Below are 25,672 nucleotides of genomic sequence, written 5' to 3' on the forward strand. Positions count from 1 at the left end.
GACTATCATTAATAAAACGTTGCGTTTTATTACCACACTTTAATTATTTGCAATCAAATTTTATTAAAAAATATATTAAAGACAACTCACCTCAGAACACAATGTCACCTCAGCGGACCATGGATGCCACGCACACCCAATTTTAACGCCATCCAGCAAACTTAACGGTAGGTCCTTAATTGAATCAATGTTGCAAAAATAGGGACTAAATTGAGACCTTTTAAAATATTGGGACCTAATTAAGAAAAACCTACAAAGTCAGGGACAATCTAAATGATTAAACCTAAATAAAAAAAAAACATGGCGATCAAAGCTATTTCAAAATAAAAAAAAAAATGAAAAAGAGATAACAATGTATACAATAAAAAATCAGAATTAAAAAACATGAATAAAGATCGAAATCGTATTAAAATAAATAGGGTTAAATATGTTTTTAGTCCCTATATTTTGGGGCGATTTTGGTTTTAGTCCATTTTCAAACTATGGTACAATTTAGTCTTTCAACTTTAGAAAACTCTGGTTTTAGTCTTTTTTACCAATTTTTTTTAACTTTATTTGTTGTTTCAAACACATTTCATTATATCATTTGGATTGTTTACACTGCTTGACACATTTTTGCCTTTAATTTGCGATTAAAGGCAAACCGCCAGGCGGTGACCCCCTGCCGCCAGGCGGTGGCGCGATTAGAGGCAAACTGCCGGGCGGCATAAGTGTGTCGCCGGGCGGTTGTCTGCTAGGCCTGGGCCTGTTTTCTGTAACGCTCCTCAGCTATAAATAGCTCTGTTACGATTTCATTCTCATTCTTTTGATAGAAGAGGACGGTCAGACCTAATTTTCACTCTCTGGAGAGGATCTCTTGGATGCTTAGGCTCCTTTTCATCTTATCTAGGGTTTGCTCTTCCATTCTTCCATTATTTTCATCTAAGTTCACCATTGTCATGGTGAACTAAACCCTTTTGTTGTTGGGGGAAACGATGTAATATTTTGAAACTCTCTTTTATTGAAACTCTTGTTTATTTATATGATTCTTCATATGCTTTGATTGTCAATTGTTGGGTTTTCATCTGCGCTTAATGCTTTTATCGTTTAACTCATTCGATAACTGTTGTTTGTCTCTATTGATACGGGAANGTACAATACTGTCATGAACTGGTGAGAAATTCCTTGATTAAGCAATACCAACTCAGGGATGGGGGGTAGGACGATCAATTGTTTTTGCTTCTGTTCTTAATGCATTATTAATTGTTAGGGGAGGCTAGGGATAGCAAGCCGGTAATTAGTAATAGGCTCTTCTCGCCGAGGGATCGGGCTAAGGCTAGGCTAAGAAAGTTTGCATAACAATTAGATAATCAAGCACATTAAATAAGAGGAGTAGATAAGAGGGAGCGATAAGATGAAATTGTAAACCTCCCAACAACTCCATTCATCCATAGCCTTTTTCGTCAATTGAATCAAACCATTGCATGTTTATTTTCTGTCTTTGCATCTACAACAATTAATCTTTTTCTGCAAGTCTTACGATTTTGATTCACATGAACGATCCTTTCGAGTCTCTTGGGAAGAACGATATCGGGTATTACCGATTATATTACTTGCACGATCTGGTACACTTGCCAGTGAGTCAACAATTATGCAGATGTGAAGTGGCACAGTAATGTCGTAAAAAACAGAATCAACAATGCAGAACAAGAAGAAATAAAAGACTAATAGAGGAGCATGAGAGGAACAGAGCAATAAAATCTTGATCTCTCAATTGCTCTGTTACGAAAGAGAGGATTGGGTAGAATTTTTTTAAGTGATGTGTGAAAAAAAGTGTTGAAGAGAAATGGAGAGGAGAAGATGTGAAACGGAAATGGTGGAAGAGAGTGAAATCCGTGAGTGAGAGATGAGTGTGGGGTGTAGTTGCCCAGAAAAAAAAAAGAGTAAAAATAGGATTTTTAAATTAATTAAAAAATTCTAAATGAATTTGGGGAGGTGGAGGAAGCATGGTGTGGAGGTGAAGGGAGCAACACCCATAAAATAATCAACAAGAAGACCCGTGAACTGGTCTTAGGCCATAGGACTTTATGAATATTTGGCCTTGTGGACTTTTTTTTGTCTCTAACCCATATAGGATAAGATTAAATCTTATGAGATAAACTAATTTGACAAGTCTAATCAATGAGCTAAAATTTGGTGAGTCCCTTTGAAATTTTTAATTCATCACATTCTAATATCTTTTATCTAATATATTAACTTAGTAGACAAAAAACAATTTGAATCGGACTAGCTTACTAACGGATGACAAAAGATTTGTGTCTGAGTATTCGAGGACAAAATTCGTGACGGATAGTTTGTATCCATGAGTATTTGTTACTCACAGCTAGCATATATTTTAATATCTATTTATAAATGGGTTGAGTGTGGATATTATACTATCCGCAAAAAATAAAAATAAAAATTTAATTTATATTCTATTAAATTAAATTTAATTATAATTAAGACTAATTTATATGTTATTAGTTAAATTTAATTAAAATTAAATTTTAATTTAATTTATATTATTATATTTTTTAATTTTATTTAAAATTTATTTTAAAAATTTACAAAATATATTTTTTTAAATGTTTGATGATATTCGCAGCTATCCACATGTCTTAAAAATATACGAATATTTTTTAAACGAACATCCACACAGATAACGGATGGATGGATTTTGTTTTGCAAATCAGGTTGCAAGTGGATACTACTCATTTTTAAATTAAATTAAAAAATAATTTGAAATATTTAACTTTTATATAATATTTATTTAATTAATACTTATAATTTAAATTAATAAAACTTAAAAAGTTTTAATAATTAATTATAATAGAACAATTTAATATATATATATATATATATATGTATGTATGTATAATTTTATATATTTTAATATGTATGTAAAAATAAATTTAAAAAAACAAAAAACATTTTAAAAAAATAGTGGGCTTGCCCGTCCATAGAGTAAATCAATATTTTTAATCCATGTTAATAAAAATGATACGAAATAATAAATAGCTTTTATGCTTGTATCATTTAACTCGCTGCTAAGACAATGAGAATCTGTGTCCATAAATCTTCTTCCAAATATATCGACTATTATCAATACTTAAAATTGATTGTTTAGCTTCTAAAATGGACTATTCACTTTAGAACAAAAAAGTCAACAATTTATAAAACACCAATATGCTTCATACCTTCAGTTGTAGTTTTTCTTATCACACTTCAATGCTTTTAATGTGATGCAAAGGTACTCCAATGCTGTCATCCGAACACAATTCTGGGTATTATAAAAGTAACAAGTACCATTGTTTACAAATAATGAATTCTCACTTTAGAAGTGCATACATTTTAGGTTTCTTTCCCTATAACAGGAGAAATGCATGCTTATGAGAGCCAAGTGCATCAATACAAGATTGATGATAATTCATCTTCGTAGCCCTGTTCATACAATCACACGTCTTCATTTTATAACACGTCTTTTATTTTTTTCCATGTAAAACCATGCCACTTTCTCTTAATTCTCACGTTATTAATTTCCACTCTTTAAAATTCTAACAATGCTCAAATTCTTTCAATAAAATAAACTTCAAAATTTCAAACATTTCTGATTTATGTTATATTATACTGCTAAAAGCTCTCCTTATTAATATTACTATCTAGTTTTACAAATATTCATCGAATGCATATTTGCCAACAAGCATTAAATATGTAACATGGATAAGAAAAAAATGACAATATTTTTCTATCCATCATTAGAACATAAATTATGTTCTAAAGAAAGAATTATGGTAAAAATACTCTAATGCAAAATGTTTAGTGAAATGTATTACATACAGTGCATTATAAGGGCATGACAATTTTAACATAGTAATTGCGTTATCGGAGAAAATTTCCATAGCAGATTTCGAAGAGTATATACATCTCTAGGAACGAGAATGCATGCGGCAAATACTATAAAGGTAAAAACAAAAAAACAGTTGCGTAAATGGAACTTCAGTCATCTCTTCAACTTCATCTTTGTACGGGGCAGGAACTGGGCTGTCTCACATGCATGCAGAAATGTAACAAAACAATCATCACACAAACGCTTTAAGTAAAGGATGAATAATAACAATCAGAAGAGATGGAGGGTAGACAATATTGAGTTTTCAATTGATGCTTATTGGAGATAATAATATAATCAGATGAGAATGACCTAGTATAGGCTCTAAACAGGATTGGATAATGAAAAGACAGTGAAAATTTGAACAGTTGCCATCAAAATACTGAGGACTATAAACAGAAGCAATGGAGGCTTGCGAAGTCACTTCCAATAGCTAATGAGCAGTCATTTTCAGGTTTTCCACTAGCCTGATCAACGTATCTCACCGCTTTGTCTGTTGCTTCTGCTACTGCCAAGAGGGGCAGAACTCTGACTTGAGAGTTGCACATCAGATAACGAGATAGAACCACCTTGTGAGAAAATTAGACCCACAGAAGTACCAGAAGAAGGTATTCTGGCTGAAAGGGATTCCTTTTTGGACCCGGATATCAGTTCAGGTCGAAGCTCTGAAGATGTTGTAGAAGGAGCCAGCTGAGACAGCAAAGACCCCACCGGGTATGGAGTAACTGGCACATCAATGAAAGAAGATACCGATGGACTGTAGTTCAAAGATCCCAAAGGATGGTCAAATTTGCATGTGGAGCCAAACTTGCAATGCCCGTTTTGCAAATAAAAAGCGCAAGGTTGTTCGCCCTGTTTTCTAGAAAACAAATTAATTAAGAAAAATCCCAAAAATACAAAAAATAAAAAGCAAATTGTAATGCTGCAATGAAACATGAGAACGTGCTTAAGAACAATTAAATCTTCCACATAAAACTAATGCATTCAAACAACTAACAACTCTAAACACTAGTGTAAATGAGATGAAAAACAAATATACCACCAATGGACGACGCTATATACACTAATGCTACAAGTGCGCAACTCCATTGTAAATAATTTTATTTTCACATGCATTCCGGTCACAAATGCGCACAACTGGAATAGATTTTTTGCGTGAGATCTATGCAAGGCATCCTGAATCCAAAACGAGTAACTTGTGCTATTGTGATGTCCAATAGCTCAGTAAATAGCATGTTTCCTCAATAAGGAAGAAACATAGTTGACCACCACCGAAATTTACTTCCAACGGAACTATAAATCCAAATCCTTTCTGCCATAACCCCCAGCTCAGATCCTATGTTTCCATCACATATCCCTCCAAACATAATGAAACTTTAATCACGCAAAACTAAAGATAGAACAGCAACTAACCGTGTCAAAGTTTGGCATCATGAACATCACTACATTGGCCATTTCAGTGGAAGCAGGAAAGACAGAATTTTTATATTTCAGACATATGAGCAAGTCACCTTTATGCCATATGAATTTAAAAAGGAAAGTAGAGTGAATAGCAGCTTTTAAAATGGGACTGATATATATAGAAAAATAATACAATCACATGCATTTTATTCAACAGGTTAAGCTTTGTCCGAAGGTTGATTTTTCATGAAATAAGGGCTTCCAATGAATATATGATCAAGAGTACAATCTTAGCTATCCCCATTCTTGTAAATAAGAAGTTGCGTTCCACGTCTCAGGTATAAAAGGCTCGAACAGACAGCTTTATACATACATATTTATATTATGTTCTGTCAAGGGCCAACTCTAATCGTGCAAAGCACAAGTTTAATATTGTCTCTTACTCCAGTTCAATTGCTGTCCATGTTGTTCCTAGTGCAACTGAAGCCACACTGAGTTAATTGCTATGCAGGGATACTTTAATACTATCAGGGCCCAAGGTACAAAAAGAGCAGCTTGTCTAGACTACCTACAAATTTTTTATTTCTAATGAGTAGGAAATAATAGTTATCCCTGAGCAGAACAGATGTGTTTTTCATACATTTGTCATGTGTAGATATGTACATTTTATATGGATAACATCATAAATTAAGACTGAAACACTGTAAAGTACCATACAACTTAAATTTAAATAAATCTAAGAATGTTAACCAGACAATAAGACAAATAATCAAATCAAGTGAGTAACCATACATACCGGTCGTAAAGGAAGTCCAATTGGGCTAAGAAATGGCCGTGCAACAATATGATCCCGAGGATGATGATATCGACAAGCTAATCCAAATTTACAGTCCCCTGTTCTTAGAAAGTATTGGCATTCAGGTTCACCGGGTCTTTCAGGAAATAATTGATCCTTAGGTATGTTTCCTGAAGGTCCAGTAGTAGAGGACAGCGGAGTATATGGTCTAGCAAAAGCTGATGTTGGTGATGACAACTGGGTCACTCCGTATAAAGAAGTGGCCCCAACAGCAGGTTGAGCACCAGGAGATAGCACAGGACTTACAGGTGCCTACACAAATTTAAATTTGTCAGAAGAAAGCAACAGCCAAATGAAGAAAATTTGACTTTTCACTTTGCACACGTGTCCCTCTCACCGAGTAAGGACTCCATCCAGGAAATTGGACAACCCCAGGAGAAAGAAGTACAGGACCATAAGCCCCTTGTACATAGGAACCAGACAATACAGGGGGCCTGGCCACTCTCAAGTTTGCCGAAGCTCCTGCATACTGTTCAGGCACAGGAACGGTAGGAGACTGCACCTGTTGATAAAATTGAGGTGCAGATGCTGGCAATGGTGAGCCAGCAGGTTGAGGATGATGGAATTTACAGGTAACACCAAATTTGCACTGCCCCGTTTTTAAATAATAGGAGCACTCTTTCTCACCCTGTTCAAACAAAAGACAGTTAACAATTGCATTGTTTGCTGCGAGCTACAGGTGGAGAGAAGAGAAAAAAGAAGAGTCATACCGGCCTTAATGGGTATCCGTAAGTATTTAGTGGAGCTTGACTTAAATATCCACCTCCATTTTTTGGATGGTGGAATTTACAGGATGCTCCAAATTTACAGGTTCCAGTCTTTAAATAATACTGTTCATCGGAATGACCAAGAAGAATAAGTATAACCATTTAAAATTGGAAAGATACAAGTTAAAGATTTGCAGATTTAACATAAAAAATCATTTATGGAAATAAAACAAAAACCAAGACCTGACATGGAGGTTCCCCCACCCGTTCAGGGTACTCCCCTGTAGCTCTTACCGCCGCAACAACCTAAGCAGCAGTTGACTCAACTGAGTCAATTCATATTCATAAACTTTAGCAATAAGATGAAATAAAATACTCGATATCTACATAAACATTCTTCTAACTCTTTTTTTTTTCTAACTAAAATAGGCTTATGCATCACAACAAGACTATCCCTTAAACCGGATTCCCACTTTCAAGTGGCACTTCACATTGAGAAAGTAAAAATTAAATACAACTCTCCTCGCTAAAGAGGAAAAGAACTAACTACAAAGTAAATGAACATTCCAACACAACATCGACCTTCATAATAAATAAGCAATAACACCGACACAGAGCCAAAAAACAAAAAGCCAGGAAAACAATGCCTACTACAAAAACAAAAAACACTTGCATGAAGCTCTAACCTAATGCAGAATCTCAAAGTGATGGAAAGGGTTACCGCAGCACGATCACGAGGGTGATTGTAACGACACCTGCTACCGTATCCGCACACACCGGTTCGCATGTAATAAACACAATTGGGCACGCCGGGCCGCTCCGGGTAAGATTCGCCGCCACCGAGGGTTAAATGCCACATGGATTCTACAGAAAAACCAAAACCCTAATTAGAAGCCACTGAAAAAACCCCAAAACTAACACAGGACAAGTTGGACATTAATAAAACCTAACAGACGAAAAGAGAATAGAGAAAGACCTTCGAGAGCAGTGTCGATGCCCGGTGAAGGCCATTCGGGTTGGTTGACCGGGTTGGATCCGTTCCTGACGGGGGCCCGACCGTACAAGTCCATGGAAACGGGTTTGTGTTGGAGAGTCTGAAGCGAAGAAGGTGGTTGGTACAACAGAGGCGTCGAAGGGTGTAGAAGATCGGAGAGGTGGTTTGGAAGCGGAGAGACAGAAAAGGGATTTTCACAGCTTCACTGTACAGGGCGTGCGTTGGAGCGTGTGTGTGTGTGTGTGTGTGAGAGTGAGAGAGTGTATGTTTTGTTTTGCTTCTTCTCTCTGACTAGGACTGTACGGTCTCTAGTGTAATATGTTGTTGTGATGGGCTTTTCAGCTCCATTTTCTTTCGCTGTTTTTCATGTATTAATTTCGGTTTTTTGTTGTCTACCCGCCACAGTTTAAAATCAGAAAACGGGGTTCTCACTTAACCAGTAACCGACACTCATCCTTTTCTAAAGTGACGTAACTGTCCTTCCACTTTTCACACACTTATATTCCATTCCAATATAATATAATATAATATATTAATTTCTACAGTTTTAATTCATTAAAATAATAATTCCAAGGTGATTGATTTCACTTATTTTCACCCGTTAGAGTTTTTAAATTCTAAGCTGTTTTTTTTGTGTGGGGACAAGAGAAGGGTTCCCAAATGCCGTCTGAGAGCGTGCCTCTTCATCTTTTCAAAACTATGTTTTGTTCATTACCATAATAATTCAGAAAGCTGGACTCATCTTCTTGTATTTATGTTGAATCACATCTACATCTTACTAGTTTTAGAATACATATACTCATTCTTATGCTTTTTTTAATAAACTTTTTAATCAATTGCATCACAATTCTCTTTTTGTATTTTATTTAAAAGTAACATCTGCTCAAAATTACATAAATTTTACAATTAAAATTTTAAAATATAAATATACAAATTACTATAAAAAAAACTTAATAGTTTAATGATAAGAAAGTTACTCTAATCTTGTATAAATTCTCTTTAAATAAATTTTTATTTTAATAAACAAACAGTTCCACCTTTTGTTTTAGTTGCATATATACTTTTATAAAAAAAACACATAAATTCTAAAATGAGTTAATAATAGATTTAATCATATTGTGACTGGCTATTTACTTATTTTAATACTAGAATATATTTTCTAAAAATGTAACTTATATGATATTTTCTAAGTAAATCATTCAATTTTTTTTTTGTTTATAATAATACTTGTTATTTTTATATTTAAAATTTTCATAATTTCTATTTACGTTTTACATAATATGGCATTTTTAAATAAAACTGAGTAAACTGAGTTAAACCATTATTTAAAGAAAATCTAAGAACTAAAAAGATACTAATGTCATGAGTTAACAACATAAAATATATGTCATGGGTTAACAACAGAAAATATGTGGGTGACTATTCTGATTAAAACTAGAAGATTCTTAATGTTATTTAGTAATGAAAGAAAGATTAGTTTTCCTTGCAAATTATTTTAGCATATTAACTTAACATGGTTTAACTTTCAACCACTAGGAGTGTTTGAAAACTAACTTATTACCTCCCATTGTTAAACCACTCATTAAATTTGAAAAGACATTGACAGTTTAAACACAGTTACTCCTCTTCAAACATTCATTTCAAAACAAACATTTTTCTTGTTTTTTCACAGAAAATCAGACTTTATTTATTAAATATTTATTATAAAAGGAACAATTTTCTTAAATTCTGACACTGCTTAAATATTTCAGTAAAATTACCACATACATTATTAATATTTATATTTTTAATTTTATTTCATTAACTAACTTTTTAAAATATTGACTTTCAATATTTCCCAGATTCAAAAATAGTCATAGAATGCATAATATATTTGCCAATACCATGAATGCAATGGCAGAAAAAAAAAAAAAAAAAAAAAAAAAAAAAAAAAAAAAAACAAAAGAGATGCATTGAATCAAAGTAGTACCAAAAACACTACCAACCTCTACTTCCAAGAGCAAGGTCAAATTGCCATTAGATATAGAAAAGTAAATATAACTCGGTTAAGTTTTGTAAAAGAAATATTCTTTAAACCTGTTATGTGTGGAGAGAGATTGAAGGTAATAGCAGTAGCAAAACTGCAAACAAACCATATCTACCTTCGTAAATGTAACCATAATAATCACACAAGAGCAATAAATTAGGTAAAATAATAAACACTCCAAAGGGACAAGAATAGACAGTGTTAAGTTTTCTATTGAAGCTTATTTCAGATAATAATATAATCAGATGAGAGCATAAAAGTGAATGACCTAGTATAGGCTCTTAAAACCGAATTGGGTGGTGGATTTCTAAACAGCAAAAGTAAATCTTTGAACAGTTTCAATTAAAGCACTGAGGACTATAGACAGAGCAATGAAGACCTGTGAAATCAATCCAATGGAGAATGAGGACACATTTTCAAGTTTGCACTAGCCATGTCAACGTATCTCACCACTTTGTCTGGTGCTTCTGCTACTGCTAGCAGAGGCAGAACTCTGACTTGAGAGTTGCACATCAGATAGGGAAACAGACCCACCTTGTGAAAATATTAAACCCACAGTGGTACCGGAACTGTTTCCAGAAGGTATTCTGGCCGAAAAGGATTCCTTTTTGGACCCTGACATCAGTTCAGGCCGAAGCTCTGAAGAGGTTGTTGAAGGGGCCAGCTGAGACAGCAAAGAACCAACTGGATATGGAGTAACTGGCACATCAATGAGAGAAGATGCTGATGGACTGTATCTCATGGATCCCAGAGGATGGTCAAATTTGCACGTCGAGCCAAACTTGCAATGTCCATTTTGCAAATAAAATGCGCAAGGTTGTACACCCTGTTTTCTAGAAAACAAATCAATTAAGAAAAAAATTCTCAAAATAAAAAAACACACAATTGCAATGTCACAACGGATGAGGTTGTGCTTGAGAACAATCAATTATTTCACATAAAACTCATGCTTCAATCAAATAATATAAATCCTTATCCGGTCTCTAAACTCTATACACCACTGACACAGTTAAATAAGAGGAAAAACAAATATATGAATTGATAAGTTATAACCACTATTGCCTAATGCAGCCAAATTCATCAACAATAATTGTATTTGCACATGCATAGTAATCACAACCACAAGTGCACACAACTGCATAGATTACTGCATCTGAAATATATGCACCTATGCATATTTAAAAGGAGTAACTTGACCTGTCCTGTATCACATCGGTGTGTAAGTAACATTTTTCCCCAAGGTAAAAAATAGCTCACTACAAGCCCAGAACCAAAATGTACATACAATGTAATGATGAAATCATATCCTGTCCACTGTAGTGCCCAATACAGATCCTATGTTTCCGTATCACATCCCCCAAAGATGATGCTACAGAAAACATGCAAAACTCAATTCAAGATAGAAATCAAACTACCATGCAACAAATTTAACATCAACCACATCATCACTGTATTGGAAGTTGTAGTTGGAAACTGAAATGTGCATCACATCCAAATTAGATTTCACCAACACCAGGATTTTCCTAAGCTGGAGAATCATTCAAAAATGATAACCTAATTTTAACAGTCCAAGATAGTAGATTTTGTTGTCAAAACCTTGAACTGTTAAAATTTTAGATGTGTCCATACAGAAAGCCATATTAATATCATAATTAACTTTAAAGAAAAATAGAATGAGTGTGTAACACAGACTTTTGTTGAACGGCTTAATCTTTTAGGAAGGTTGATTCTTGACCTGACCTGAAATGAGGACTTCAAAGTCCAAATACTTTTTGAGTGGAGGGCCCTGCGTGTGCATAAAATCATCCATGGTTATCAAACTCACGGATCAACTCACAAACTCAAAATGTTCATTCATCGGCCACAAGTAAACTTGTCTCCAAACTAGTTTCATGGTGGACTCAAGCAAACTCGACCAAACTGAGTTCACACATGATAGACTTACAAGTTCACCAAATCCATTGTTTGGCAAAAAATGACAAAATCATGTCATTTGACTATTTCAAACACATTTTGAGAACCCATGTCACAATGAAGGATAGGGTTTGGCTTGCAACTTCTCCAAACAAAAAGAGTGTGATCCTCATCAGCTCTAGTACTCATGATCTGATTCTGCCCTCTATCTCCTACCGCCTCAGCGTCACATCATGTTGCAAAAATTGTAAAATGTACGGAAGTGGGAATGGTTCAAATTCTTTTGATGTCAATATAGAAGTTTCCTCACCCTCTAGACATAGGAGTAGCAAGTTCAGCTGACCCAACTCTAGATGCACTCTATTAATAATTTAGTTTTTATGCCAATGTTGATGATGCCCAATTTTCTATCAGGGAAAGAGCTTGATGGCGATGAAGATAATGATCTTGGAGATGATGTCGTTAGAGGATTGGAGACAAACTTAAACATTTTTCCATTCTTAGTTATTTAATTGTTTTCACCTTAAGAACTTATGTTTCGTAATTGTATGAACGTATCTATTTATTGTAGTTTAAACTTATAATAGTCATACACCACTAAACTTAGTTATTATAGAATTTATGGGATTGAGATGTTGAATTGGAATGGTATTATATTTACTTTTTCGTATGACGTAGACTCTCCAGTTTGGTAATCTTGTGCCACCAACGACCAACACTATCATTGTGCAAAGCAAAAGTCTAATATTATCTGTTACTCCAAAGCAAAAGTCTAATGTTATCTGTTACTCCAGATCAACCGTTGCCCATGTTGACCGTCCAACAGAAGTCGGGTTATTGAGTACCTAATGCTATTAGGGCTCAAGTCAAATAAAAGGGCAGGTTGTCTAGACCACAAGCAGATTTTAATGTCTAATACGTAGGAAATGCAAGTACTGTGCCCTAAGCAAAATAAACATCATATTCACACTCTTGTATATGTACATCTATAACTATAAAGTAACATATAACAACATTTAATTAAATCTTAGAAATAAAACAGACAATTGAATAATCAAATCAAGTGAATAACCACATACCGGACGTAAAGGAAGTCCAACAGGGTTAAGAAGTGGCCGTGCCACAATATGATCCCGAGGATGGTGATATCGACAAGCTAATCCAAATTTACAGTCCCCTGTTCTCAGATAGTATTGGCATTCAGGTTCACCAGGTCTTTCGGGAAATAATTGTTCCTTCAGGCTGCTTCCTAAAGGGCCAGAGGTAGAGGGAAGGGGAGTATATGGTCTTGCAAAAGCTGATGTTGGTGACGATAACTGGGTCATTCCATATAAAGATGTACCCCCAACGGCAGGTTGAGCACCAGGAGATGGCACGGGACTTACAGGTGCCTACACCAATTTAAAAATTTCAGAATAATGCAACTCCTAAAAGTTAACATAAAAAAGATGACTTTCCACAACACGCGCACACATGTCCCTCTCACCGAATAAGGACTCCATCCGGGAAATGGGACAACCCCTGGAGAAAGAAGTACAGGAGCATAAGCCCCTTGAACATATGAACCAGGCAACATAGGAGGCCTAGCCACTCTCAAGCTCGAAGAAGCTCCTCCATACTGTTCAGGCAGAGGAACTGTAGGAGACTGCACCTGTTGATAAAATTGAGGTGCAGATGCTGGCAATGACGTGCCAGCAGGTTGAGGATGATGGAATTTACAAGATATACCAAATTTGCACTGCCCCGTTTTCAAATAGTAGGAGCATTCTTTCTCACCCTGTTAAACAAAAGGCATGGTTCAACATGGCATTATTTATACTACTGTCAATTACATGAGGGACAAGAGGAAAAAGAAGTGTCATACAGGCCTTAATGGGTATCCGTAGACATTTAGTGGAGCTTGGCTTAAATATCCACCTCCATTTTTAGGATGGTGGAATTTACAGGATGCACCAAATTTACAGGTTCCCGTTTTTAAATAATACTGCTCATCAGAAACACCAAGTATTAATAACCACATTAAATTCGAAATATAAGAAGAAATTTGTAGATTTTATTTGAGAAAAAACATTTAAAGTGGCCAAAAATAGGATACCTGACACGGAGGTTCCCCCACCCTTTCTGGGTACTCCCCTGTAGCTCTTACTGCCGCAGCAACCTAACGCATTGATATTTATACACTTTAGCAATAAGATGTAATAAAGAAAAAACTTAGTAATCCACATTCTCCAATTCTCACTTTGGAAGTACATTTCATATTGAAAAGTCAAAATGCAATCCCCCCTTCCTCGCTAAAAAGGAAAGAAAAAAAAAAAAAAAAACAAACTACACAGAAAACGAACATTCATACACAACATCGACCTTCGGAAATAAGTAATAACACCAACACAGAGCCAAAAGAGACACGAAAACAATGCCTACCAAAAAGCAACAGCAACAAGACACTTGCATGAAACTCTAACCTAATGCAGAATCTCAAAGTGATGGAAATTGTTACCGCAGCACGGTCACGAGGATGATTGTAACGACACCTGCCTCCATATCCACACACACCAGTTCGCATGTAATACACACAATTGGGCACGCCGAGCCGCTCCGGGTAAGATTCCCCACCACCCAACGTTAAATGCCACATGGATTCTGCAGAAACCGAAAAACCCTAATCAGAAGGCACAGAGAAACCCCTAAACTAACAGAAGTCAGCTTCCACATGAAGCAAACCCTAACATAGGGAGCAAAGAAGAGAGAAAGACCTTGGAGAGCAGTGTCGGTGGCCGGTGAGCGCCATTCCGATTGGCTGACCGGGTTGGATCCATTCCTGGCGGGGGTCCGACCGTACAAGTCCATGGAAAAGGTGTGAGAGTGAGGGTGTTTGAAGTGAAGAAGCAGTTTCCAGCTAGAAGGGTCTAGAATGTTCTGGAAGATGAGAGGGGTCTGGTGTTGTTTGGAACCCACTAGATAGAGACTGGTTTGAGCGGTGTTAGTGAGTGAATATGTATGTGTTTTTGTTTCCCTTTCTCTCTATGACTACTACTGTACCATGTCTGATGTGGTGTGTTCACTGTGTTGCGCTTTTCAGCCCGATTTTCTTTCTGTATTAATTTTCGTTTTTCTTTTTTGTGATTTTGGTGTCTGCCTACCCGCCAAATAGCGCTAAATGTTATGTTCCTTCCAACATCATCTTTTAATTAAAACTGAAAAAGGAACACCTAAGCTAACTTAACAGGTAACCGACACTCTTCCTTCGTAAAATTACCTACATGCCCTTCGTTCTATCTTTTTTCATTCTTTTTTTTCTTATTTCGGATTAGAGAATATTTATAGTTTTTATATTAGAATTATGTTAACCCATATTAAAGAAAAAATTTTAAAAACATTGAATGCATTTCATTTCATGTGACACTTTACTTATGGAATTTTTATACAGTACTCCTTTGCACAAGTAGGGTCCCATTAATATGATACCAACCCACTAATTATACCAATCAATCTATTATTATTTATAAAAGAAGTAAATAATATTTATTATTGCATGTTTTTCTCATTTTTTTTCCTAATATTATATCTCTTGTTTATAGTCTCTCTCCAACTTTTTATAATAAATGATAAACAACAGAAATAACACCACCTACCATGAATCGTGAACATTAATCATCTTGTGTTTCTCTCAAAACTATAAAATTTAATTGACATGCCAACAAAGAAATGTTCTAGACAATGACTTGAGTTTCGTTGTTCTTTCAATAAGATAATTCAAATGAAAAAGAAAAAAACATTCATAAAGTCTAAATCCGATATAAAATTTAGATAAAATATTGAATTTAAATTTTGTTGTCTGTTGAATTTCTTTTTCTTCTTCCCTTCATTATGTGTATGAAAACAGGATTACACGAAATATTGAAAGAACTAAATTTTGTTTGATCACTTGTTTATGTTCAAGTTTAGCAATCAAAAGACAATATTGTCTGAATACCAACCTATTATCTTAAACTGATATATTTAATTTTATAATTCATCCCAATAAAAATATGTTATAGATTTAAGTATCGTAGAGTGAGTATATCCAGCTATTATTTCAACTAGTCAAAATATTATAGTTTTTTTTAGAGAAATGCCACATTTTATTTATTTTTTAATTTCTTTTTATTTTTAATTTGTTTTTGAGATTTCATCAAAAATTCAATAAAATAAAAATCATATATTCACCATTATTATTGAAAAGATTCATAACAATAAATGCTATCCTTAAAAAAAATAAGTAGTTTATGATATTAATTGTGGTGTATATCTAACTAGAATATACAACCAAAATTTATGGAAAGAATACAGTTAATAAAGGTCAACAAAGAAAAAGTGAAAAACCCAAACTTTTACCGTACAAAGTGTTTGATTCGTATGAAAATATAACATGTAAGAAATCAAAATACAAGTGTACATTTTCAAATTCTTTGACAACTAAGCTTTTATTTTTCAAAATTACAAATTATAGAAAAAAAAATTAAAATATCAAATGAATTCTAAAGTTAAAATAAACTATATTTGTTTGGAAAGTCTATTAAATCCAATTTTAAAATGGTTAATTAGATTATAATAAATGTCTAACCTTGATAAAAAAAATTAACAAATTAAAATTATATATGTTGTCTAAAAATTTTAGAATAGAGATTTCAACTTAAAGTATGTATAACTTGTTTCTTCTAAACGCTTATTAAATGATTCCGGGTTCTAATTAGAAAATTTGTGTATTTTCCTTCAAATTTGAGTAACTAAAACCTAAAAATATAATAAAAACGAAGCAAAGGTCAAAATTATTTCTATTTTTTATTTTTACAAAGTTTAAAAGAAAAAGATATTTAAATTATGTTTATGTTGGTTAAAAAAGTTTTATATAACGATTTTTGAACTTACATAAATATAGCTGGTATAAAGAGTCTACATTCTATGTCGATTATGATGATGATTGACATAAAAAGTTACATATGTCTATGTCGAAACTCCATTGAATAGAAGAAAGCCCATTAGAATAGAAAATTCATTGAAAGGTAAATAGCACATTTCATGCACACTGCGTAATCCTGAATCGGTTACTACTTTGTCAATTAGAGTTTGAATTGGCTCAAGATTCATAACAAGACGGAACAATAACTCCATGGATATATGAGTAATCACTGGAGAAATCAATGACCTATTCATTGTAGTAGGATTTGTCATAATTGGATATGAGAAGCAAGGATTTAGGTAAAATTATGGTAACGTCCTAGGAGAGGAGAAGCAAGGAAGCAACCATGGAAGTGAAACTAATGCTTTGTATTGATGTCTCCAACTGAAACCCTTTCAAGAGAAGCAATAACATGTTATATATGGCTCATCAATGGGGTAAAACGACAACAATAGGAAGCATTTCAAGTCCTTGTGTTTTTAATAGAATTATAATTAGAATGAAGAAGGGTTGAACTAGACTTGTTGGATGTGAGGAATGAGGGAATTAGAAAGGGAAGGCAAGAGATAAATGAGAGTGCTGGTGGCAATGAGGGCAACGGTCACCTGCAACTTATGCTTTGACCAATAATACTTGTTAAAGGTATGGAGAGTGAGGAAAGGAAGCATTCCATGAGGAGAGATGAAAGTGAGAACGACACAAACAAATGCAACAATGCAAAGAGAAAAAGTTACAACAGTGAGGAATGACGATGAGCGAGGACCACGAAAGGGAGGAGCGAATGCAAGAGCGAAGAGACTTCAACAGTGCAACAAGGAGATTTCGACGAAAGAGCGATACTGCGACGAAAAGGGAGAAGACGTGTTGGGGAGGAGCAAATGGAAGAAAATGAAATGAAACACTTCATTTTTTATGTCAGTTATAAGAATAATCAGCATAAAAAGCCTTCTACTTTTTATTAACTTGCCACCATTCTCACTTTTTATGCATATAACCAACATAGAAAATTTTCTAAAACTTATTACCAAATTTTCACCGCATCAACTTTTTAAGCTAGTTATAGTGATAATTAGCATTGAAAGTCTTATCATATTTATAATTATGTTACCGCATCACTTATTATGGTATAAGAATTATAACTCGCATAATAAGTCCTCGTGTATTAATGATTATTATGACTCCAAATTTTTTGATAAAGAGTTGTTTGAGTTTATATTTTAAATTGTTGTATAAAAATAAAATTTATCCACATATTTTTTTTAACATAATATCCCTTAATTTAGAATAATTTATATATCTCATTAAAAAGATAATTCTAGTGTCCTTAGCACCAATTAAATTATTCATTTTGTATCATACTATTCTCAACAATATTTTTATATAGGTAGAATCATAATAGCCATTATAAAACATTTAAAGAAAAATTATTACATATCGTTCTCATGTAGATTGATGAAAATTCAAATTAATGAATTTAAAGAAGAAAGTTATAAATAATTAAATTATTTGGATGTTCAAAACTTACTTTTTATAAAATTTAAAGAAAAAGGAAGAAATTTTAAAAACTAACAAAACAATTTATTTCTTTTTAGTTTATTTGGAAATAATATTTCCTTGATGTCAATCTAGATGATAAAAACAATCTCAAACTATGTATAGTCTCATCTAACCTTAAAAAATATGGTAATATATTATTTAAATTTACCTATATAAACTGTATCAATGTAAAGATTTTATGTTTATTTTTCTATATAAATTATATCAATGTATGTTGGAAATTGAGGTATAAGTCTACTTAAGTGGATATAGATGAAAAAGTTGAACACTTGTAAAAAAGAAAACTCATTACTTTAAGATCTTAGGTTATAAGCAGGGATGGCAAAAAAATCCGCGTTCACGGATATCCGCAGATAAAATCCGCGATAGATAGTTGATATCTGCGGATATTTACTATCCGAAATCCGTGGATAGTGGGTATTTTAATACCTGCTTATAAACGGATCGGGTGTGGGTATTATACTATCCGTACCCGCGGATTTTCGCTACCCGCAAAAAATAAAAATAAAAATTTAATTTTTATTTTATTAAGTTAAATTTAATTAAAATTAACATTAATTTATATTTTATAATGTTAAATTTAATTAAAATTGTACTATATGAAGTATACCGATCGGAATTAATTGTCATTTATGGACAATTAACAGGTATTAATAGGTCATATTGCCCTACTCTTTACAAAATATATGGTATTAATGATTGATTATTGGTTTGATTGCCTAAAAATATATTGCACTAATTAATAGGTCAGATTGTCTAACTCTTTACAAAAAATATTGCACTAAGGGTTAATCAATGGGCTTGCCTACCACAACCTCTCTATAAATATACAATTGATGTCTAGGTACAATCTTCCTCTCCTATCCTAATAAAATTTAGACCTTTTTATATCTTGAGCGTCATCGGAGTGGATGGCTTTCTCAAGAAGGATTGAAGATCAAAAGAGAACAAAGCAAAGAAGGACGACTAACCCTCAGACCAATTCAACCGAAACAAAAATTAAATTTTAATTTTAATTTATATTTAATTTAATTTACAATATATTTTATATATTTTTTGTAATTTTATTTTAATAATTTATAAAAATATATTTTTTAAAATATTTGCGGGTATCCGCGAATATCCGCGGGTTTTAAAATATCCGCTGATATTTTTTAAGCGGGTATCCGTGCGGATAACGGGTCGGGTAGCGGGTGAATTTTTTTTTTGTCGGATTGGATTGCGGGTAGACATTATCTGTGCCCGACCCGACCCGTTGCCATCCCTAGTTATAGGTGGTTGTGAACTTAATTCAGGTACCATCAATGTTATGTCTATATGTGAATCTCTTTAAAAGACCCATCAATGGCATAGAACCAAAGGTTCATCTAGGTGACTGACTCACATAAGTACATTTTGACCTCTATATGTAAGTAAGTGAAAACAAATGTATCTTGTTGACATTAACAACAATACAAGTAAAGGGCTATTAGCTCCAAGGGATATACCAATGTGTAACGACTTACACTTGAATAGAATATTGTTCAACATTCAAGGATAAATCTAAGTCTCACATTGAGTAGAAAAGAAATAGTCGAGTACACTATTTAATTCTTATAACCATGAAATATAAAATTAAAATTTAACTTGTCCATACATTTTCAAATTCTTGCAATTTTGTGTGCGAAATGTCAATTTTTTTTTTGGTATTTGATTCTAAAAATGATATATGGTTTAAAAATCTTACTAAATATAAGATAATTAATAATAAGAATAAAATCTCATTAAATTATAAAAAATTCTATTAATATGATTTAATAATATCTCGCAAAAGGTTAGGTATATCCTTTGTTACTAATGTAAAGATCTAGAAAATGACATTTTAGAAGTGGTAATAGTTTAAAATAATGAGATTTGATTATTTTAAATATAAATAGTTTCGTTACGAACGAATTTCATAATTTTAAAACACATAATCTCTCCAGAAACCACTTTCCTAGAAATCTATGACTTTTCTCAAGGATTTCTCATCCTCTATTCATCTGATTGAAAAATCGACATCATAGGATTGATCGTTGCGACAAGCTCTTTAATGTGAACCAATCAGTTTCTCAAATAGAATAAGTTCATTTTCTGCTCATCTTTTTAGTATGTTTTGTCTTCTTTTGTATGTGAGTCGGTTGTGGATGCATGTGATGTTTGAGTCTTCTATAAGACTCACTATTGACCAATGGTTCTAACGATGTACCTTGATCGTGTTTTTGTTGTTCATAGGAGAAGATAGATCTTTTTGTGCCTTTGGTACCGCTTTAGGCCTTTTAGAGTGATTTATTCATTTACAAGGTAAGGGAAGCTAAATACCATTGTACTCAATTTCTCATTTAACTTGATTTGTGTGTGCATGTTTGATGGCGGTGGTTGATTGGAATGACTATTTTAAATTGACTAAGTCATTGTTGAAATATTGTTATGATTGCTTGATGAATGTTACTGGTTTGGATGAACTATGAGTGTTAGGAATTGTTGTTTAGTTAACTGGAATTGTTGCTGAAATATTGTGTGTTATGATAAAAAAATAATTAGGTGTTTGGATTTAGAATCTTATGGTTTGGTATGAGGAAATTCTAATGAAGTTTCCTGTTATATTTCACTTGTTTTGATGGTCTGACTTGATGAGAATAAGGGCATAAATGGTGGTTTTATTGTTGGATGTTTAAATGGGTAAATAGTTAGGGTATTAGTTTAATAATAGGTTGGAAAGCTAATTGGAAATTTGTCTATAATTAATGGTTTGACAAGTGAAATTTTAGAGGGTTTGTTCTTTGAGTAAGTTTGACATTTGGGGACTGTAATTGGGTAGGACTTAGTTAGTCATTGAGTTTGCTAAAATATGGTCTACATTATGTGAAATCTGCTAGTTGTGTTTTTAGGTAGTTGGTTTGGTCAATCACTGTGCCAAGAATACCAATTTGGTCATTTGGATAGGTCTTGAGTGCATTTATATCAAGTTTATAAGTTTTTGTCTTTTGGTATAGTGTTGAGCTGCTTAGTGTGGTGTTGAGCACTACCAAACCCGAGAGCCACTGGGCTTTAGGGCATTAAGCGCCACTTTGGGTGCTAAGCACCACAAAGTCAGCTCCTTGACTTTTGGGCATTGAGCGATGATTTAGGGAGTTGAATGCCACTTTTCCCTACAGGTCTGGATATGGTTTTTTCCAGCACATTCATCATTCAATTCATCATGCCATATTAATTCATATATTATTTCAAAACCAACATAAACCTTCATATTTCATCATAGAGTTTCATATCACTTTCTTAGATATATTGCACAATTAACATAACAACATATGCATGAACTATCTGAGACTTTAGAAAGACAATTGTAGTTTCCACAAGACTTTAGAGTGAGTAACACAATGAAAAAAAATCAACTCAAATGGATAACTATGGAAAACGTTATACACCAAACAAACAACAAAGGTCAAGATTATCAATAACCTAAATTACTAAACATTACGTGGAAAATTTTTCTCACTACATGCCTCAAATTGAAGATCTGACCAATCAAATTAGATACCAATATATCTTGAACCTATGGTAAAAATTTTAGTTTGATCTAACAATTGATGAAGTGGAAATCTTAATTTTTACCGAGATGGCTCTTAAGTAGGACTAAGGCGGTGATCAACTCCCTAAAAATAAAAAAATAATTTCTTTAATTGGAGCGGTCAAAGTGAATTGATATATCTTAGGAATCATATATCAAAATTTCAGGTTAATTTAACGATTAACTAACTGACAATTGAGGTTTTACCATAACAACTTAGAAACAAAAATCTCTCCAAAATGAGAAATTAACTTATCAAAACACACTAATTTAATTAATAATCCAAGTGGTCAATCTTTTTGTATTATAATGGTATGTTTAAGGATGAAGAATCTGAATTTATGAGATATGACCATTTTGGATTTTAGTAAATGGAGCTATTATATCCACTAGGGGGGGGTCAAATTAAACCAATATACATTAGCAACTATATATCAAAATTTCATGTCAATCTAACGTTAATTAGGTGGAATTTGAGATTTTACCAAGATAACTCGGAAAGCAGAAAACAAAGAAAGTTTAGACAAGAAAACAAACCCCCCCCCCTAGTGGATATAATAGCTCCATTTACTAAAACCCAAAATGGTCATATCTCATAAATTCAGATTCTTCATCCTTAAACATACCATTATAATACAAAAAGAAAAGAGTTAACTCCCCTATTGTAGCATTATATGTATTTTTTATCGTACCATAAAAATTTATCTATTATCTAAAAAATATAATTATTTTTCAAAGGTCGTACACTTACCATCATTGCATTGTACTTAAGCCTTGTACACTCGTAGTGGTAGTTAACGTGAAGACTTTCATACTAGAGCTTTGGTAAAGGACATGGTGGAAAATTTGTCAATTTCCTTTGTTAAATGTCTCAAATTTGGACACACAACTAGCATTTGTCATTTCAACTCATCATCTTAAAAAACTGAATTGACAGTGAAACGAGAGAAAAAGAACTAAACATGAATTGAACTTTTATTATTATCACACATGAAAATATGAGTACACAATATATTTATAAACATTTATTACTAATAGTTGTATAAAAACTTATAGTTGTACAAAAGAAACTTAATAGTTATAAAAAAGAACACAGAGTGATACATACACAAACTAGCTTATTTCTACTAATAATTTCTAATTAAATCAATGGAAGATAAGTTGTTAAAGGTATGTTATAATATTTTATTAATAACATTGAATATGTATTATAATTTCCAAAGATATAATCATAATAATGGATAATTTTCTTTTGACTAACTTGAGATACACACCTATTTTATGTACATACTTCATTAACTCAAATATATTGATTTATGTTATCTTATTTATGTCTAACAATGAAAAAAATCACGTAAAAAAATGGTGATATTTCTGTAAATAAGTGGAAGTGATTTATGTCAGACTTCTAAGGTAAAACAAATTCTTTACTATTGAGATTGTTGATAAGGGAAACATTGGTTTACCTAACCTTAATCTCATAGTGCTTTACTCACTCTGGTTTTTTGTGATAACAACACATTATTAATAACACATGTATTGTTGATGTGTTACATGTTCTAATCTTCAGTTTGATTGTAATCTTGTTGAACATGTTTTGTGTTGATCTTAATATATGAATGCATATTCACTGTTCTGATATATGTTACATCTATTGTGATTGCATTGCATATGTTTTGGAAAAGGAAACCACGTGCGCTTTGATGTACTTATATTGTGTAGCAAATCTACAAGTCCTAAGTCGACTTCATTATTAATTGAATCGATTAAGACTAAATACTTTGCACAAATTTTCAAATATAGTGTTATATGAGATTTTACATTGAAAAGAATTTCAATATGTGCAGATGTGTCAAAGTCGACTGTGTGCGCTATGCATTCGACTTTGTTAGGTGTTTTATTTGAGATTCTGATATGCTTGTGAACAGTAATGACTATATTTTTAAAAGTTAGTTAAGCATTGAATGAGAGTCAACTATATTGAATGTGGAATTAATTTGTTTGACTTGACAGCTATTACTTTGACTTAACTGTTATTATTGTCAGAGGACAATCGACTCTATTAGTAGCTTAGTCGACTATAGGAGCGTCTGATTTATGGAAATCTATAAATAGACGAGACCTGAGTTATTCAGAGAACTTTTGGAAGAACTGACATTTTCATATTCTGTTTCAGATTGATTCTCTGTGTTTTAGTGCTCCAAGAACTCATCAAGAAGATGATGAAGATCATTCATTGAAGAGATTCTGAAGGAGAATTCTGTCGTGCTCACTGCTTAATCATTACCTGCACAATTGAGGTGTTCTTTAGTTGATCAAGGATCGTGTTGCTATCCTCTGGAGATTGTTGTACCTGTTGTGATTATAGGGGGTAGACTCGTGGAGTCTAGTACACTTTGAGGATTGTTCAAAGTGGGTTGCAGATTGTAGAAGAGGGGATATCTTGCTGTTTGTATTGCCTATATTTTGGTTAGAGGGTTATTGAGGTGTTTTATATTTATGACGTGGAGGTCTCTATAAAAGCCTTGTTGTAAAAACCTTGACCATTATAGTGCATTTGCTTCCTGGGATTGGAAGGACACTGGATGTAGGCACTGAGGCCGAACCAGGATAAAAACCTGTGTTTGAATTCTCTATCTCTACTCTTTTACATTCAGTCGACTCTATAATTCACGTAATCTACTTTGATTTTCTGCTGCACTTAAATTTCTATTACTTGCGATTCAAGAAGTCGTGTAAAGGTTTCTATTTTGCAAAAAAAAAAATTAAAAAGACTCTGATTTTGAAACCTCACTAATTCACCCCCCTCTCTTGGTGTTGAAACAAAGTCTACTTGTTTTGCGACATTTACGTCAGACTCTGTAGTGTTTGACATAAACAAGAAATGTTTTACGTTAGGCAATAAAAAGAATAACATATAATTCTTTTTATATATCAGATATAGGGTTCTCCTTCTCATTTCTCACTACACAAAAACACACTGAAAACACTTTTGAGTTAAGATTTGTGATCTAGTGACGAAATGGTGTTGGTTTGAGGATTTATTTTTGTGTTGTCATTGGTTGTGCTTCACCCTAGAGGTTTGTTGGCTAAACATTTCATTTTCATTTGTGAATGTGATTATTATTGGAGAACTCAATCATGACTTTGCATCAATGTCACTTGTTTTGTTTGTCGTGTTTGTTATTGTAAGAATATATTACAGGGTTAACAAGAAGTTTGTGTTTTTTTTTTTACTTTCAGGACATTTAAAATCAAAATCGGACATTGGTTTTCACCTTGATTCCTTTCTACCTCTAATAAAAAATTACAATGAAATGAGTATTTCTAAACTTGTTTCAATTTAGGGTGTTTCATATTAAATGAAGGACTTTTGATAAAGTTGAAGAAGAATTAATGAACAAAGAAGTCAAACTTAGAACAAAGGTTAAGCCACTTGGAAATAAAATTGAGTTGAATAAGTTCAAAGGTATTTAGGTTCAAGAATAACCTATTCATTTGAATCTTTTTTCTGAGTGGTCCAACCTTTGTTCTAAGTTTGACTTATTTATTCACCAACTCTTCTTTAACAAAGTCCTTCTTTTGATGTGCAACATGTTAGACCAAAATAAACTTAGAAAGACTCATTTTATTGTAACTATTTTTTATTGGTGGTAAACATTTTTACTTATGTCATACATGTATAATTCAACGTAAATTTACATTGTATTTTTCATGCAATATAAATTTAAGTATCTTACAATAACATTAAACCTAAGAGTACCATAAAAAATCTAAAATAACTT

General features: G+C 32.9%; 2 protein-coding genes across 8 annotated transcripts; both read right to left on the reverse strand.

Annotated features, from left to right (window-relative positions):
- Window positions 1-3,892: 3,892 nt before the first annotated feature.
- Window positions 3,893-8,250, reverse strand: LOC106772685 (zinc finger CCCH domain-containing protein 32). 4 transcript variants are annotated; one of them, XR_002669081.1, is made up of 8 exons: window positions 7,845-8,250; window positions 7,590-7,732; window positions 7,112-7,174; window positions 6,872-6,991; window positions 6,499-6,789; window positions 6,102-6,413; window positions 5,749-5,873; window positions 4,678-4,763 (listed from the first exon to the last, which is right to left on the reverse strand). XR_002669081.1 is itself a non-coding variant. In XM_014659229.2 (7 exons), the coding sequence occupies exons 1-7, from the start codon at window positions 7,936-7,938 to the stop codon at window positions 4,376-4,378; spliced, it is 1,404 nt and encodes a 467-aa protein (XP_014514715.1). In that variant the 5' UTR covers window positions 7,939-8,248; the 3' UTR covers window positions 3,893-4,375. The 4 variants fall into 4 exon arrangements, 3 of the variants coding, with proteins under 3 accessions (XP_014514715.1, XP_022640470.1, XP_014514716.1); XM_014659229.2 differs by lacking the exon at window positions 5,749-5,873 and having other exon boundaries at window positions 3,893-4,756; window positions 7,845-8,248; XM_014659230.2 differs by lacking the exon at window positions 5,749-5,873 and having other exon boundaries at window positions 4,540-4,763.
- Window positions 8,251-10,023: 1,773 nt separating this feature from the next.
- Window positions 10,024-14,965, reverse strand: LOC106769778 (zinc finger CCCH domain-containing protein 32). 4 transcript variants are annotated; one of them, XM_022784751.1, is made up of 8 exons: window positions 14,556-14,965; window positions 14,300-14,442; window positions 13,898-13,960; window positions 13,667-13,786; window positions 13,289-13,579; window positions 12,882-13,193; window positions 11,629-11,674; window positions 10,733-11,257 (listed from the first exon to the last, which is right to left on the reverse strand). In XM_022784751.1, the coding sequence occupies exons 1-8, from the start codon at window positions 14,647-14,649 to the stop codon at window positions 11,145-11,147; spliced, it is 1,182 nt and encodes a 393-aa protein (XP_022640472.1). In that variant the 5' UTR covers window positions 14,650-14,965; the 3' UTR covers window positions 10,733-11,144. The 4 variants fall into 4 exon arrangements, with proteins under 4 accessions (XP_014511013.1, XP_022640471.1, XP_014511015.1 ...); XM_014655527.2 differs by lacking the exons at window positions 10,733-11,257; window positions 11,629-11,674 and adding an exon at window positions 10,024-10,714 and having other exon boundaries at window positions 14,556-14,960; XM_014655529.2 differs by lacking the exons at window positions 10,733-11,257; window positions 11,629-11,674 and adding an exon at window positions 10,502-10,721 and having other exon boundaries at window positions 14,556-14,962.
- Window positions 14,966-25,672: the final 10,707 nt, after the last annotated feature.

This window comes from Vigna radiata, chromosome 8 (assembly GCF_000741045.1).
Source record: "Vigna radiata var. radiata cultivar VC1973A chromosome 8, Vradiata_ver6, whole genome shotgun sequence".
NCBI classification, from domain to species: Eukaryota; Viridiplantae; Streptophyta; class Magnoliopsida; order Fabales; family Fabaceae; genus Vigna; species Vigna radiata.

What these genes read in the sequence shown, in the direction of transcription:
- LOC106769778 (XM_014655527.2), bottom strand. Translation starts at nt 14,649, where the DNA reads ATGGACTTGTACGGTCGGACCCCCGCCAGGAATGGATCCAACCCGGTC. An exon ending in CACCGACACTGCTCTCCAAG is followed by an intron (nt 14,443 to 14,555) that starts GTCTTTCTCTCT and finishes CGGTTTCTGCAG; the next exon opens with AATCCATGTGGCATTTAACG. An exon ending in TTGGACTTCCTTTACGTCCG is followed by an intron (nt 10,715 to 12,881) that starts GTATGTGGTTAT and finishes TCTAGAAAACAG; the next exon opens with GGTGTACAACCTTGCGCATT.
- LOC106772685 (XM_014659229.2), bottom strand. Translation starts at nt 7,938, where the DNA reads ATGGACTTGTACGGTCGGGCCCCCGTCAGGAACGGATCCAACCCGGTC. An exon ending in ACCCTCGTGATCGTGCTGCG is followed by an intron (nt 7,175 to 7,589) that starts GTAACCCTTTCC and finishes ACTGCTGCTTAG; the next exon opens with GTTGTTGCGGCGGTAAGAGC. An exon ending in ACGGATACCCATTAAGGCCG is followed by an intron (nt 6,790 to 6,871) that starts GTATGACTCTTC and finishes TTGTTTGAACAG; the next exon opens with GGTGAGAAAGAGTGCTCCTA.